This window comes from Rhipicephalus microplus, chromosome 4 (genome assembly GCF_043290135.1).
Source record: "Rhipicephalus microplus isolate Deutch F79 chromosome 4, USDA_Rmic, whole genome shotgun sequence".
NCBI classification, from domain to species: domain Eukaryota; kingdom Metazoa; phylum Arthropoda; class Arachnida; order Ixodida; family Ixodidae; genus Rhipicephalus; species Rhipicephalus microplus.
In genome coordinates, this window is record NC_134703.1 from 59,545,784 (window position 1) to 59,562,445 (window position 16,662).

Here is a 16,662-nt window from a genome sequence, read left to right on the forward strand (position 1 = left end):
CATTTCCGGCCACACAGTGTCACATACCCAGGGGCGGGTATGAGCCACTGATAAGTGGGTATGTGCCACAGGTGATTTACACTTGGTATCTACCCAGGAACGACGAGAACACACATGGGCAATTTTAACGCGCGAACTTTAAGAAATACCCGACATCGGTATAGCGTCGACGCGACGAATGCAAAGAATAAATGTCAGGGTCCCAGCTGGAATCAAACCCAAGCATTCTGCGTAGCAATGAAGCATTTTACCACAGAGCTACACCAGGTTTCGGAACTACTTTTCGAATTGACGCTAATCCTCGTGACATGTCAATAGTGGCTGCAGTGCTGCTTACCCTATTTCATGTATGTATGTATGTATGTATGTATGTATATATGTATGTATGTATGTATGTATGTATGTATGTATGTATGTATGTATGTATGTATGTATGTATGTATGTATGTATGTATGTATGTATGTATGTATGTGCTCGCACGCGCGTACACACACTTGTATGCGCATTGTAGCAGTGATACGATGTCTTTCGTCCAAAGCTCCCATATCAACGTATTCCTATTGTGGCGAACACCTGCTTCAGGGTGTGAAACACGTTTTACGAGAGCAGAACGTTGACTCACTCCAATCTCGCTCCTCTGACGCAGACAGAGAGAGAGACAAAACAAAACGAAATAGAGAACGAAATGAAAAACGTGGAATCGGCGCCTTGGGTTCCCTATCATGGAAACTGACAAGCAGCTCTATCTCTCTCTCTCACACACACACGCACACCTTCGTGCAGGTGTGCCTCCTGAGCTTTCCTCGCCTGGGGCGTGCCGACTACACGTCGACGAAGCAAGCTCTCTCGTTCAGGTGACAATGGACGAGGGACAGTAACGCCGCTGGCAGCGGCTCCCCGGACCTCGTCCGTCATTTCCGCCGATAAGATTCGCTTTCCTGCGCTGAGCGACGCCACCACGCCCACTCGAGGGTTAACGTCTGCGACGCTTGAAGCACGATAACGGTACCACGAAAGTGCACTATGTATAGACATCGGCTGGCGGCGGCATGGGAGCCGAGTGGTTTCGCAAAACCGGATGCTATATCACTCATCAGCGACCATCAACAGAGAGCGAAAAGTAGGAAACACACAATAAAAGTAACAAGAAGGGACCCGGAAGATGCTGTATACACCACTGTTACGCGTACCCATTTACGGCCCCGCCACACTGTGAATATATAGCCCGCTGTTGTCGAGCATTTTCGTTTTTCAGTTAGCGTGGGTTGATCACCTGTACCGCCGCCGATTCCTGTGTCGCCGCAGAGACCGCAGCTTGATACCGGCTTCCTCGCCGTCACGTCGTCGCAATACCTCGCTATACCATTTGTTTCCTAAAACCTATTCGGCGATAAAAAACAAGGACTGATCTCAGAGCGCGATGTCTCTTTATATAATACAAATTGAACTAAGGTTGATTAAATGACTACGCAAGCAAAACGGCGAGATCTGTTCGCGTCGTGCCACCTTTCTTTCTTTGGTTCGTTTTGATTGTCCCGAGGCCTATCTTTCCAATTTTCTTTTCTTTCTTTTGCCGTTATCTTTTTCATATCGCGACTCGCTTGTCTCGAAAAGCGAGTTGTTTTCATCTGCAGCCTGGATCCGACACACCTTACCACGTACCTCGATTTTGACTTCAGGTCCGCCAGCTCACCACTGTAGCTGCAGCCCCGCAGCAATGAGCACAGATTCGAGTAGCAATCCCTATACAGTAGCCCATACCATTTTTTGACTATAGCACTGGGAGCCAGTCAGGAAGTACACTCGTTCAACAGAAACTGGCGCTTTTATGCGGCTCTGCGGATGCAGGTAATCATGCAGTGCGTCAACGCGTGTCGAAAATAGATCCCCGTGCATAAGGAAACGTTACCCCCATTTCCAGAAACGACCGCTAACAACGGTACTTGTCCTGATGAAAACTGTACGGCAAAGAGGGCGCTTCATCTACACCTCTACCCCCCCCCCCCTTTTTTTTTTCTTTTTCGACGCCCGTCGGTTTGAAGAGATGTACTTTCGCTTCGCAAGTATTAATAAACCAACACACACAGTGCCGCGGAATTCCATTTGGTGCCGTTACGTTCTTCGCACAGTGGTAGAGCCGACCAATAGCGAAGTGCCGTTGTTGCGTTCGGTGCGTTGTGCTTTGCGGTAGAGAGTGGGAAATGATCAGCCATACAATGTTCGCCGCATACATGCATTCGATTGTTCCAAATAGCGCTTCAGTGATCGGCCGGTGTGCTTCCGCGTGTTTCACTCAGCGGCAAAGCCGACGCCTCTGCATGCATGCTACACTGCTGGCCTGGATGATCACTGCGGAGCCCCTCGTTTTAGGCTAAGAACATGAAGAACGCTCGCACAATTCGTGCGAACTGTTGGAAAAAGACCGAAGAAGACGAGGACGAACTGTGCTACCTTCGGTTAACGCGCCGCAGCAGCAGCAAGCCACGGAGTCGGGTTGCGGTTTATTCTACATACAACCCTTTTTCCGCGCATCGGGAGGCTAGATTTTCTTCAATAACATATGCCCTCGGTGAAAAGAAAGTTTGCCGTTCGATACCATGCATATACAATTTCCTTTGCCTCGCCTCGGTGTTGTTCGTAAGGAAGAATGTTCTATGCGCCGCAGTAAATGCTTTGAGGTAAAAAGTTGCATCCGCGCAGCCTAAGCCAGCGCTAACTCGCCGGATGAACCTTAGGCACGTATCACCGTTATCTCGCACGTGCACAGATATTTCGAAGCTAATTAAAATCAATCCTGCTATAGTTATTCTGTCTTAATCCGCTCACATATCGGGTCAAGTGATGCGCGCGCGTCGTGCTTCAACTACGCAATGACCTATATACCCAGCTGCTTTGGTTAATACGCAGTAAACTGCCGTCCGCAACAAGATATACTACGGTAGTTGTCATTTCAGATGCGAAGCAGCTGTGTGTAGCAGCCCGTGTAACACTGTCCCATGTGTACGCACAACTCCCTCGCCGCAGGTATTGGATCGGCTCCAAGTAGGTCAAGTCTCAGATGCGCGTTGACGTCACTTTCTCCCTCACCCGAAGCAGCTGCCGGCTCCTCTGTCCGCTCACAACACACTTCTCTCTCACTCCACCCTCTCCACCGCCCTCAACGCTCGACCCCACGGCGAGTGGGAACACAAGACAGAATACAGAGTTTTAGTGCTGGGTACGCAAGCTCTTGGGGCGTTGCCGGCTTGGGGGCGCGCGGCGTTGCGTACCCAACCCATACCCAATTAGAATGCCTTATAGCACTGCGCACGCAAACGCGAGCCGCACGAAGGTCACATGCGCTCGCCGCGCCATATCGTCTTGTCGCGTAAGTATTGTTTAAGTATTTTTACGATTTAAAATGTTAAATTAAACATGCATAGTGGCATGAAGTAAACTACTTTAAATAAATTATTTTTAATTAATATGACAGTTATCAACCCGAAACAAAAAAAATCTTTTTTTTTTCGTATGTGCCGCAGTTGCAACTGAAGCTGGCACCGTCGATCGCAAGCAATCCAGGCGGCCTGTCGTAGTTCCGACAAGCGCGACAACAGAACAACGGTGTAACGTGTAACTCTGTGTAACTTTTAGCTTGTACGTATACTTCTTTACTTCAACGTGTTACGGGATACCGGTTTGCGTTTACCGTCTTACCGAAACGCATGTCTTCCAACGTTTTGAGCTCCTCATACGTAAACGTTTACGTACGTACGTAAACGTGTATACCTTTACGTTCTCGCGAACAATAAATGGTGATGCTAACTGCATTTAACTTACATATTTTTGAATCGCCGTTGCGGCAAAATCGCGAGACTTTTGTTTTTATCGTGTACAGTATCCTGGTTTAGGCAAAAAGGTGAAAAAAAAAACAAGGTTACTGTAACGATGTTGTCGACGTCTTGTTACACTTCGTCCAACTACAGTCATGAACACGTTGGCTTACGCGTAATGTTTTCGAAGTGAAAATGATTTAAAAAAGTAACTCAGTTGTAATAACGCCGCTGCGCAGTTTTTGCACGAGACGTACAATGCACACTGTTTCTGCAATAACAGTTTTGTGATTGCCTGGTTCACCATGACCCCGCTAGAAGGCGCCACACATTCAGCTAGTCGGGGGCTCGCACGTTTTTGGCTTCTATGTTCTAGGCCATTCTAGCTTTGGTAATCTGGCTGAAACAATTAAACACTATTGATCCGCTGCCAGTGAAGGTGAGTGCGAAGTGTGGCTCACCGTGAAGGTGAGTGACATCACGGTTAACATGATGCGCCAGGGCAGCTTATCTCCGCTAGGAGGTCAGTGGTGACAGCGTTGTTTATGGCAGCGCGGACGCATGGCCCCATCGCCCCAGCGATCTTGCGACGCATCTGTTAGGCGCCGCCCCAACGTCCTGGGTACGCAAGCCGCTTGGGTACCCATCACTAAGACTCTCTGTTTAGTAGCGCGTTCGCATACAGCCGCACGGACGCGGCCTGCCATTGCAAATGGCTAGCAGGCTGCGTCCGTGCGGCTGCTGCGGACGCGTGACTGAATCTGTCTACTTTTTCGGATAGTTTATCTGCGATGAAACTTATACGAAACCCAACCCGCTTCCCGTGGCTTTGCGCTTTAAACAAATATTTACTCGAGTAAACACTACACCGAGTTTCGCTTCAAACTGTTCTTCCGACACTTGCGTCGACGCCCATTTCAACTGGCTCAACGCCCTGCGCACCGCTGCTGCTTCGCATCCCATCAGGGTTCCCTTCGGGGGCTTGGTTCATATTTTCTTTTCTCGGTAAACTATAAGGCTAACCACCTCGCGTACACGTGTCTTTACATTACAGCTTTGTGTAATCTTCTCACGAACACGTGTAGGCTCAAACAAAAATACGGGCTCATTTAGGCAAGCATTCATCATTTAAAGGAGCAGTGACACCGAATTTCACACTCGAGATGCGGCGTTCATTATATTGCTTGGTACGCACGAGTTTTTTAGCGAAGCATGAATCTCGTGCATTACGCAGAAGTTATTCTATTTGGTGAGTATCTTGACGTGTTCAGGAAGCTCCTAAGGCCACGCCTCTGACGCCTAGCGACGATGAGCGAGCAGCGATAACGTCGACAAATTAGTGTTGCCATCGCAGTGCCTACATCCCGGCGACGCCTGGCTGCCTAAATAGGCACCCGGCAACGCAGTTTAAGATATCTGATGGTAGCGCCAGAACACACAGCCTAGCGAGCAGGCGCAGCAAAACCGAGTCTTCCAATGCGTAGCCTATAGCGAGTAGACGCAGAAAAACCGAACTTGCACGGGCGTATCATTTTCTCTATTAGTTGTGAGCAAGGGGGTCACGGCTGATTATGTAAGCGCCCAGGAATCGTTCTTTGAAAACATGCCAAAAGGGGCACTGACACTTCAGCGTGTCAATGTGTTCAGCAAGCGTTTCATTTTTTTAGTGTCCCTGTAGGTCGGTACCAGCAATGCTGAGGTGACCCAAAGAGCTTCGCCGGGCCCTCTGATCCACTGACGGCTTCAAAGTCTTTGTTTCGCTTGCTTCGTGCAGCGCGTTCGTGTCAACCTATAGCGTTTTCGTTGTGCAGCTTCGGGTGATTTGTTACGCGTGGTTCCGTGAGCGTGAATATGTTTATTTGGAGCTATACGATCATCGCGAACAAGTAACACGCACGCAGCGTTCGTGCGTCTTGCCAGCCAGCGTGACCCATGCGTGCATTTCCACGCAGCTGCCTCGTCGCTGCTCGCGGCCCAGCGTTGATTTTCAATTCAATTCAATTTCCGAATCGCTGTTCAGAAGAGGATCGAACTAAAAAAATGATTCGCTACACCGCAAATTGCCGTGATTCCATGTTGCTCAGTGTTCATCGGCGCTTGCGAACGCTGATGAGGGCTGCGACGACAATAAGTGCGCACCGAACAGACAAAACGTCAGCTGCAGGCTGTGTCACCATTTCGTGAGGCCACGTGATCCGACGGGGCGGAACCGCGGGATGTGACCGCTTGGCAGCGCGGAAAATTGGCGGACCTTGCATCCGTCTTGAATTAGGTTCAATACTGGTCATATTAATCAATATTACATATATTATTCGTCCATTTGTTGCAATGTTAGTACCTCGTTACTAGGGGATCAATAGCTACTAGGCCTTAACGCAAAAGACGTGACATCAGTCAAGTTGATGTCACTGCTCCTTTAAAAGTAGGAGCAAATGTACAAGCCCTGCTCATAAACTCGTTGTAAGCGTAGACTCATCGCTCATCGTTGGACCCCGCCGTGCGAGGCAACTCGCACGACTGGGTCGGATAAAAACTTCCGGCTATATCCGAACCGCCTCTATAAGTACAAATATAGCGTGCTAACCATGTCGCAAGAAGCGAGAACGTCTCACGTCCAATTTGTTCCCGACCATACAGCCATGGCGGCGCGTCTGTGAGCACAGCCAGCATGTATACAAGCAAGCCCTTTGTTTTCTAAGGAGACGATGCTTTCAGCGCTTCGCGCGTTTACAGTTCCCACGTGCGGCGCTAACCGTGTAACGCGTTGTGGGTCTCGGAGCAAGTTAAGTTGCAGAAGCTGCTCAGTGCGTCGATCACCTCCCCGTTCTGTTACGCACCGTTAGGTAGACACACGATGATGGTTGCAGCGCTTAAAAGCGGTGCTAAATGCTTGCTGCTATGATGGACCCGGAAGATGGAACGCTTCGATGAGCACGGAAGCGGCTACATTGCGGGTAGCACGCCCGTGTGTGCACTGGAACATATAAGAGCCGCCTTTAAGAACGGTATACGTTCCAGCAAGCTGTGCCCACTGTACATATGCTGTGTAAACGCGTCCGTAATTGCCCCGGCTGAATAAGCTTCTTCACCTGTCCGATTCAGGGTTGGTCGCTTTCTTTGATGACGTGCAAAAAGAATACGCGTACACGCGCGCTTTGCCTGTGTACTGCGCGCATTCGAGAGCCGCCTGCCTTGTTTTCCGAGCTACTGGCTTGCAACGTGCCACCCCTGTACTCAACTTGTTTTCTTTGTAGCGTCGCTCCTGAACTTGGGAGCCTAAATAACTCATTCTGCGTATAATCATCTAACCGTGCAGTGTCATTTGTATAGATAGTGCATCCGCCTAGAAGTGCGCGGAAGCCTAGAAGTGCGCCTTTAAACTGTCTGTTTTTACGAGGAGTGCAATAAAAAGAGGGGGATATTTTAGCATCGCCTTTAAGAATTGAATGCGATAGCGATATCATGTCTCTATATCGTAGTTCAAACACTTAGTGCATGATATACTTTCGAACCTGTCATGCACTCAATGCGTGGCCTTAAAGAGACTACGTGCAGTAACGTATGTGCCTTTTGTAGTGGATGACCGGCTTTAAATCATGAAGACATTATGATAATCAGATGTTCTGAGGCCCGATGATAATGTACGCTTGTACCACGCAATAGTACAGCAATATTTCATATTGCATTGCGAATAATTTATACAGGACTCGTGTGTTTGTAAAGTATATGAAAGTTACTTTCACTGCATTCCCAAGCAGAGGAAGTTATTATTGCTGCATTCCCAAGCAAACACGTGGATATGCGCTAGAACACCAGCTTGTCACGCAAAAAACCAACGTTCGATTCCTACACAGACGAAGAATTTTTTTATTTTTTTTAATATTATTAGGGGTGAAGCTTCTCAAGGCGTGGGTCTGTTCATCCCTTGTGTTCCTGTAGTAGTATACGTAGTCACAGTGGATGGGAGATGGTGGTACTAGGAGTGTTCACTAGATGGAAGCACACATGGACGGACAGACAGACCAGCAGACGGACAGGCGGATAGATATACGCGCGGACGTACTGACGGATGGACGCACGAACAGACATACAGATGGATAGATGGACGCAAGGATGGTCGCGTGGACGGACGGAAGCAAGAACGAACGGACGGAAGCACGGACGGGCTGACGGACGCCTCGCCCGGCCCTCTCGTCATCATTCACACCGTGGATATGCTGTGATTTTTTTTCATCTTTCTCGATTTTTCGCTCACGCACAAGATGATTTTTCGCTCACACAGACAACGACGTCGGCGCCCACCCCGGAATTTCTACGAAACAGGCTCTTTAACTCTATCGCGATAAAAACATTGCACGAACCGGTGAGACGAATTCCCAGTTGTTTTCGCCTGAAACGGAAAATAAGCGGGAATGTTTTTCGGGAGTCATGGAGACGCATACTTCCACTTCCTGTCGATTTTTGGACCTGCAGTTTTAGGACTAATGCCGTCATGCTCGAATGAAACTTTATTATGAAAGTCACAAATGCACGTGGTTGCGATAGTGGCTGTTTGCTCTGTATTTTGCCTCGCAATGACAGTTCGCTTCTTCAGAAATGTAACTGGCAATCTAGTCTCATAGCTTGCCCGAAGCGAAAAAAATATATATTTATTTTGAAATCATGGACGTGAGACTTGTGGCTGAAGCAATCTGTTCAGCACATGCTAGAGAACTTGCGCGTGCATAGCTCATTTTGTAAGCACGTGTGCACATGCGTTGATTATATAAACATCTGAGTACGCTTAGACGCGTTTGCATCTACTAATGTTACAACTCGCTAATAATTACGCCTCGAGAACCTCCAATCTTGCATACCTTGAGCGATTGAGTATAATTTGGAAAATTGATTGTGTGTCCCTATGTTTCAGTGCTTGTCGTTGATTTCCTTAAATAAAAAAGCAGATACTTATGAAAGCGGCTGTTATTTATACGACCGCTTAGTCGATGATTGTCATTGTGTCTTTCTGTTATTGTTTGCTTTTTTCAGGGCATCTTAATCATGTACGACGTCACAAACATGGATTCATTTAACCACCTTTCCTACTGGTTCAGGAATATCGAAGAGGTAAGTCGGAGACTCCGTCCTAGCCAATGTTTGTACGGATAGATATTATGGGTGCTAATAATCGTTGGCTCGAGCAGTGTTTTTTGTATGTTTGTTTTTTGTTTTCTCGCTGTTCTATATATATTAAAAGTCGTGGTGTGTCGGTCCTACACAATGTTGCCATTGCAGTACTTCCGCACAAGCACACCCAGATTTTGTTTCCAGTTTTCGTGGAGTGCCTGCTAAACAAAAACGCTGATTAAATTAAAGTGTCACCTAATGTAATAGAAGACAGCTTGTTAATTGTTTCTGAGATGGTACAGCAAATTAAAAGATGGCGCGGTTCATAAGACGGCACCAATGTACGCATAACTGGGCGGTCGCGTTGTCTAATTCCATCGTTTCTTTAAATATTTATATTTTCTTTCACCGTATTCAAGTAATTGCGAGCCCCGCCGCGGTGGTCTAGTAGCTAAGGTACTCGGCTGCTGACCCGCAGGTCGCGGGTTCGAATCCCGGCTGCGGCGGCTGCATTTCCGATGGAGGCGGAAATGTTGTAGGCTCGTGTGCTCAGATTTGGGTGCACGTTAAAGAACCCCAGGTGGTCGAAATTTCGGGAGCCCTCCACTACAGCGTCTCTCATAATCAAATGGTGGTTTTGGGACGTTAAACCCCACATATCAATCAATCAAGTAATTGCGATATGCATAAAAAACTAATTTCACAAGGCCCTCTACGAAGAAGACGCCATGAGCCTCACAGTCCGCGTTCGCCATAAATATAAAAGGCACGTACAGAGGCCTTACGACATCAATGTCATGCGCTCAAATCCCTTACAATCTTAATTTAAAAGGCTGTGTTTTATTGGAAAGTGACGCTCCACGCCCTAAATGATCCACTGGTGGTGTCGTGTTCCCTTCATTTGTCTTGCTACAGATCACCTCGAGAATGCGATGCACAAACATACTAGAACGTTTACAAAGGCTGTCGTTCTATTACCGTCCCATGTCTACAGCGCTGTTTTTAGTTTGATGATGTACTGCGAACCAGCCCAGTTCGGTGCCTTTCTTTAGCGTAGTAATTGCGACAGATCACGGCAGGAATGTCTTCGCGAAGACGCAATTCCGAAGGTGCGCCTCCCGGAACGACCGCGACCCTCTGAAGGCGCCGGGACTGATTGCTGCTGAGCTTCCGCTGCGCTTCCTTTCTTGTCGCGACGCGCGCGAGCAGCCTTCCTGTGATATGCACCGCCGCCCGGCGGCCTGGCAATCCTCTTAGCATTAGGACGGTCGATCCGCATTCCGGCTCGTGCCTGGGACTTATAGTCGCATTCAGCCCGGGATTTGCTTGACAAACTCTTATACCGCGCCCTCGAATGTATAGCGGGGGAGGCCCACGAGGGCGCGCGGTATGCTTAGGGAAGGCGCTTTCACTCGAAAGCCGCTTGGACGCGGCATTTCTTTGGGCTCGCGGCACCAGCAAAAGGAACCGAGGGTGAGCATGCAGGAAAGGTTGTTCGGTCAGCCGGCCTTGCGTCACACCGTGGAAGTAAGAGAACAAAATGGTGACGTCACAAGTTCCGCAGCAGTCTCTGATGGCGCAACAGCAAGGGGTGAAGGAAGAGGGGGTCCGTTGGTGTTGAGGAACAAAAAATATTCGATTCCCAAGATGCTGGTGAAAAAAAAAAAGCTTAAAGAAAAATGATGAAAACATTCGGAGCCTCCCCCCTTCTCCGAAGATGGGCCCCAGCAAAACTGTGGGAATGTGTGTCTGATTAGTGAATAATGCTACAATAAATATATATACATATATCATAATTAATGGTCATATTGGGCAAATAAAGACATACACCCAAAGGCCCCAGTGTTGCTTTAACGCATACTACCTCATCAAAGGCGGCCAACGGCAACTTCAAAATGAAATCCTGCACATAAGAAAACCGGGCCCATTGCTCGAAAGTAGGAAAATGGTAGGACGACTGTTTCTTACGCAAGCTGTCGTGTCTTTGAAGCAAAATTTTTCACGTCATTCTGACGTGCAAACAAATTCATACACCTTTATGTTTACTTTTACGCCTTGTACACTTTTCCGTCGCAAAGAAACACTGGATTAGTCGAGTAAATCAGTTGACAATGTTAGCGGCAAGGTGATGACTGTATGCTGCATTGGACCGTCAAACTATATCGTATACACCGTTGCTGTACCGCAACTCCAGCCACATATGGCAGTCTTAGCTCGTGTGAACCGCACATACCTTGATCCGAAACGATGGTGTACCTTGTAATCTCCCGAAATGATGTATTACGTGGGCGGTTCGCCTACGTTACGTGCTCTGTGGCATCCTAACTGAAGCAGTAAACATCACTTTGTAGTGGACGAAGAGTTTGTTCGTCCTTTTGTTATAGTTAAATGAGATAAGGGTCATATGGTGTATTATACGGTGTATATGAACAGTATGGGTATATACACTGTATAGAGTGGCAGGGCAGTATGGTATTTGTACCGTGTTTCCTCGTTTGATATACTACATCCGTTGTTCCTATCCTCCCTTTTCTCAGAACGCGTCACCCGAGGTGGTCAAAGTCCTTGTGGGAAACAAGTGTGACGCGACGCATGCGCGCCAAGTGGAGAAGGACCGGGGAGAAAAGGTGAGAAGGACGTCTGCCCGGGAGGTTGCAGCTCTTCCATAAGACGCAATTCAGTCACTATACGAACTCAATGTCCGCCGTACATTCGTATATCTCGATGTCGCATCCACTCCATGCAAAAGTTCATAATCGATGACCAAGTTATCGTAAACAATTATGAACAAGAGAGAGAGAGAGAGAGAACATAATGAGAAAAGCAGGGAGGTTAACCAGGGCTGAGCCCCGGTAGGCTACCCTGCACTGGGGAAGGGAAGAGGGGGAAAGAAACTTACAGAGGAGAAAACAATTTGCTGATATGTCTGCGATATGCATCATATTTAAGCTCACAGCAAAAATAAATAGAAGCCTAACGTATGACTGGCATACATTTTCTGGAATAAAAAGAAATGAGAAACCTATTTATTGGTAGTTTCATACTTCAGAACGAACGCATAAACAAAACACGTTTGGTGACAGCTCACTAGCGTTCTTGCATTAGCGTGCAATACCATAAAATTAAGTGGGTCGTTTTCAACCACCTACTGACTGACGCCATTGGTCCCGGGTTCAAATCTTGAAATGTGGTGAAGTTTTTCATTCAACTACATATCTTTATTCTCTGTATACCATCCTTATAATTATCATTGTAGTTTCGTTCTGCAAGTCATCGGCTGGGTGCCCCGCCGTGGTGGTCTAGTGGCTAAGGTACTCGGCTGCTGACCCGCAGGTCGCGGGTTCAAATCCCGGCTGCGGCGGCTGCGTTTCCGATGGAGGCGAAAATGTTGTAGGCCCGTGTGCTCAGATTTGCGTGCACGTTAAAGAACCCCAAATGGTCGAAATTTCCGGAGCCCTCCACTACGGCGTCTCTCATAATCATATGGTGGTTTTGGGACGTTAAACCCCACAAATTAATCAATCAATCATGACCGGCTGGGTGGTAATTTCGTTTTTATAAACCTTCCTTCACCTTGCGAACTTGCGCTCCACTGGTATGCGAGTATCTATAACTGTCTAAAAGACTTAGCATATATATATATATATATATATATATATATATATATATATATATATATATATATATATATATATATATATATATATATATATATATATATATATATATATATATATTTAACGTTTAATTAGCAACAACAGCGGTCGATCTTTGCCCCGCAGTGCGCACAGCGTCGGTCGCGTTCGACGACCCCCCGAAAGTTGGCTATCCTGAGGGACACTAACGCAACCGCTTCGTGCCGCCCACGTATGAGCACCGCACGTTGTAACGTACGCAGGGACGCGGCACTTACGAAATCCGTGCGTTGGCGGAGTCGTTGACACCGGCCGACGATTCGGAGCGGCCACTTCATTTCGAAACCATGACACTGTGTACAAAACAGAGAGAGACTCCGTGGAAGCCAGAACACGCGTTGACATCAATCGCGTGAGGGCAACGCGATACCGTGGCCGATATGGCCCATTCGGGAAAATGTGACGCGCCCACGTGTGTTTGCCGCGCTTTTTTACGTGCTCGGCGCACGCGACCGGCATTCCGCGAAGTTCACTGATACGGGCTGCAAGCACGCGCGGCCGGCGATAACGGGGGTCACCTCGGAACGTTTGGGTCACGAAGGTCTACGGATAGGATGCAACGATGAAAGAGTGAGAGAGCGCAAAAGGGCTCAGTGTATCGCTGTACTTCGAGACGACCCTCTATTTTGAGCTACGTGATGGGAATTAAAAAAGAGAAAAGGATCAAGGTCATTGGTCTTTCCTTTCGTGTTGCACTCTCAAGTACATACAGACGTAACACTGCAAGGCATCATCGATTGGTGTCATTCTTTAGCCTTGTTTTCGACTTGTCGCGAGTGTTCTCTTCATGTATTTGTCGTTAATTTTTCCTTTCGTCCTTCTTTTTTTCTGGGACGCTTCGAACCGAGGAGGCCAAAAATATAGTCGAAAAAGTGGTACGACTTCAGGCTGCAGCATTTGCAGCATATTTAGATAATCGTAATGTAGGTCCCAATAAACGCGATAAAATGCAGATAAAGGGACGGTGGCATACGTTTGTGGGGTAACCCAGTTTAAGGTATGAAGGTTTATAGGTATGAAGGTTGAAGGTGTATAACCCTTTTCAAGGTATGAGGTCAAGTGAAAAAAAAAAAACGTTTTTTTTTTTTCAATATGACCTTTTTCACTTTTTGGTAATGTTGAATGCACAATTTACTGCCTATCTTTTCGAGGTAGAAAGTTCTTGTCTACGCAGTTTTTTTTTTTTTTTAGTAGAAGCAGAAATGTTAGACCACCCATTGCCTACGGAACCAAAACTGAAAGTGCGAGTTTTGTCAGTACCATAAAATTAGCTTGATATGTAGTATTTAGTTGGTTATTTAGCAATAATATCAAGTGCGAACATGTAAGAATGCTCTAAATGCATTGTCAACACGTCATTTTTAATCGTAAATGCCATAAACTTCTCACCAGGATAACGAGTAACTTCGTACATGTATGTGAGCCCGTAAACCATCAAATTTGCGTTGGTTGACGCTGTGAGTCATTTCAGTAATGACAGCTGAAGCAAGTCTAATATTTTTAAGGCAATTCGAATCGAGCCTGTCCTCTACACAGCAAAAGCTTGCCTCAGAAATGATCATCACCGCAGCGCGAAAGCGTCCCGTCGAGGCACTTGATGCTGCAAAACAAGCTAGAAAACAAAAAAAAAACTTGTCACTCGGTCAAAGACACACATTAGTAAGGTCTGCGATGGAACTGGCTGCAAATATTGAGAATTTCAGTGCTCCTGATCACCTGGTGTAAGCGCTGCGAATGTTTGAAATCTATTTTGTTGATTTTCTGAGAACCTATATTTCTGGCACTTTTCTGTCCGCAAACTGTCATGACTCTTTTGCTAGTGAACATTTTTTCATAAAAACTTGGCACACTTCCTTAGTAGGCGTGCAATTAACCTCAATAAGCAAAATCGCACCGCAAGATTTATTATGGCTGGCTGTCATACTAAGGTGCCCCTCACGCTAGTGCATACTTTTTTTGGTTATTTAATCACTACGTCCTTCATATTGAGCACACCTAATTTGTATCGTTTCATTGCGTGGGTCAGCGCACTTGTAATATATCTACAAAATGCAATTTTTTATGAGTGGAACTTGAGTTGGAAGTGTTGGCGTATTAGGTTCACATTTAATGAAACTTTAATTATGAAAAACGAACAAAAAATGGAACTTGCTTCATAATGCTCACATAAGCCTAAAAAGATGTGCTTTATATTGTAGACTAATAATATCTACTTATCATTGCTTAAAAATTTTTTTTCAGAAATTGGCCTCATATTTTAAGAAGGAATGAACTGCGCAAAAGGGCTGGCGTTTTGTTGTATATATATGTATACGTGCCAAACCCGTCCAGGAACATTTGGGGGGGGGGGGGGGGGGAACCTGTTGAATTCATTGAAAAACATTATTTTTTCAAAATTATGTCCTCGGTAAAAAACACACGTCGATTCCGCTGAGAAACGTCAGTGCACAATATCCTTTAAAAGTGACCCTGATTTGGCCGGTTCAAGCGCGCCAAAGGTTTCGAGGTTACCATTCGTATACAGTGCAAACACGTTCGGTCCATGAGCGGCATTGGCTCGGGTCTCAGCACAGACGTTTCCTGTAACTCGATGACGGTGCTATTTGTACACCACGTATTTTAAAACAGTTGAGCTTACTTAACGTGTGCCTGTAAATCTATATCAGTGCATAGGACGAGTTTGTGCAATGTGGTGAAATGGACGACGGATGCTGTGTATACATACGTCGAACGAATAATGCAATAATAATACCTAGAATTTTACGTCCCGAAACCCCGATATGATTGCTATAGAGAAGCCGTATAGTGGAGGCCTCTGGAAATTTCGACCATCTGGTATTGTTTAACGTGCACTGACATTGCAAAGTTCACAGGCTTCCATCGAAAATGCGACCGCCGCGGCCGGCATCGAACCCACGACCTTTGTGTCAACAGCCGAGCACCGAAGCCACTGTTCCACCAAGGCGGACAAAGGAATGCATTTCGTTGGGATAAAGATATTCTTTTAAGAGTGAGGGTATATGCGCGGGCACTCTGCAGCCTCTCTGTCTTGCCACTAAATAGACTTTTGTGTAAAGCAAATCAATGTAGGTACAGTGCAGCTGCAAATGTGGTGACATGCGGACAACTTGAAGGTAATCTGTATGGATGAATTTGTCAAACGACATCTTACCCAGGCAAAAAAAAAAAGTATTGCTTGCGCATTTGCAAACTGACCACTTCCGGCGAATATATTGCTGTATGAATGCAACGATTCGCAATAATGAATCATTTGGGTATCTATTGTCTTCGTGCGTCTAGAAAAATATTGAAATGCGATTGCTTCAGAACTTTGAAAACAATTGTAATGATAATAAAGCATAATAAATACCTTGAGAGTAACGTCCAAAACCAAGGACGACGACCACGATTACTGTACTTGAGTGTTTGCAGAACTATAAAATACCCTCTTGCATCCTTGACATTGCAATGTATGCTCGCGACTCTCTCTCTTGATTGCAGTTATGCGCAAAGTAACGCTGATGCTATACATATTAAGGCATTCCCTTTCCCTCTATGCTGTACCACCTCACCTTCTTTCTCCTCTGACTCATTAGGCTGTGTGAGGACTCCTACGCCTAGTGCGCAAAGCATGCAGGGGAGGCGCTGGCAGATCACATGAGCATAGAATAATAAGTGTATAGTAACTCGCTGTGGGATATCACCGTAACCTGCTTCAACCTCTCTCTCTATCTCTCTATCTTCCAATTCCTTTATCCTGGTAAAGAGCTGCATGCGGGCACTCTCTTCAGGCCGACCTGTGTTCCGTCCCTTGCCGTCATTAAATATTATCTATAATTCCACCACTGCAGATGGCGGAGAGCTTCGAGATCCCGTTCTTCGAGTGCAGCTGCAAGCAGAACGTCAACATCCAGGAGGCCTTCGTCACGCTCGCCAGGAAAATCCGGGAACAGAGGGAGCAGAGGGTGATCGTCGCTCCGCTAGTACAGTCACCCCTCTTTTGTTCTGCTTTTTACTTATACTTGGTTTTCCCAGTCTGCGTACATAC

General features: G+C 46.6%; 1 protein-coding gene across 2 annotated transcripts in view; it reads left to right on the forward strand.

The window, feature by feature from the left end:
- The window catches only part of RabX4 (RAS oncogene family member RabX4), a 150,574-nt gene that overhangs the window by 128,112 nt on the left and 5,800 nt on the right, over positions 1-16,662 (forward strand). The window contains exons 4-6 of one of the 2 annotated variants that reach the window (XM_075892826.1): positions 8,842-8,919; positions 11,457-11,546; positions 16,466-16,579. In XM_075892826.1, coding sequence (XP_075748941.1) covers positions 8,842-8,919; positions 11,457-11,546; positions 16,466-16,579 — 282 coding nt within the window. Of the gene's footprint in view, positions 1-8,841; positions 8,920-11,456; positions 11,547-16,465; positions 16,598-16,662 lie in introns of both variants that reach the window. The other variant, XM_075892825.1, reaches the window with a different exon arrangement.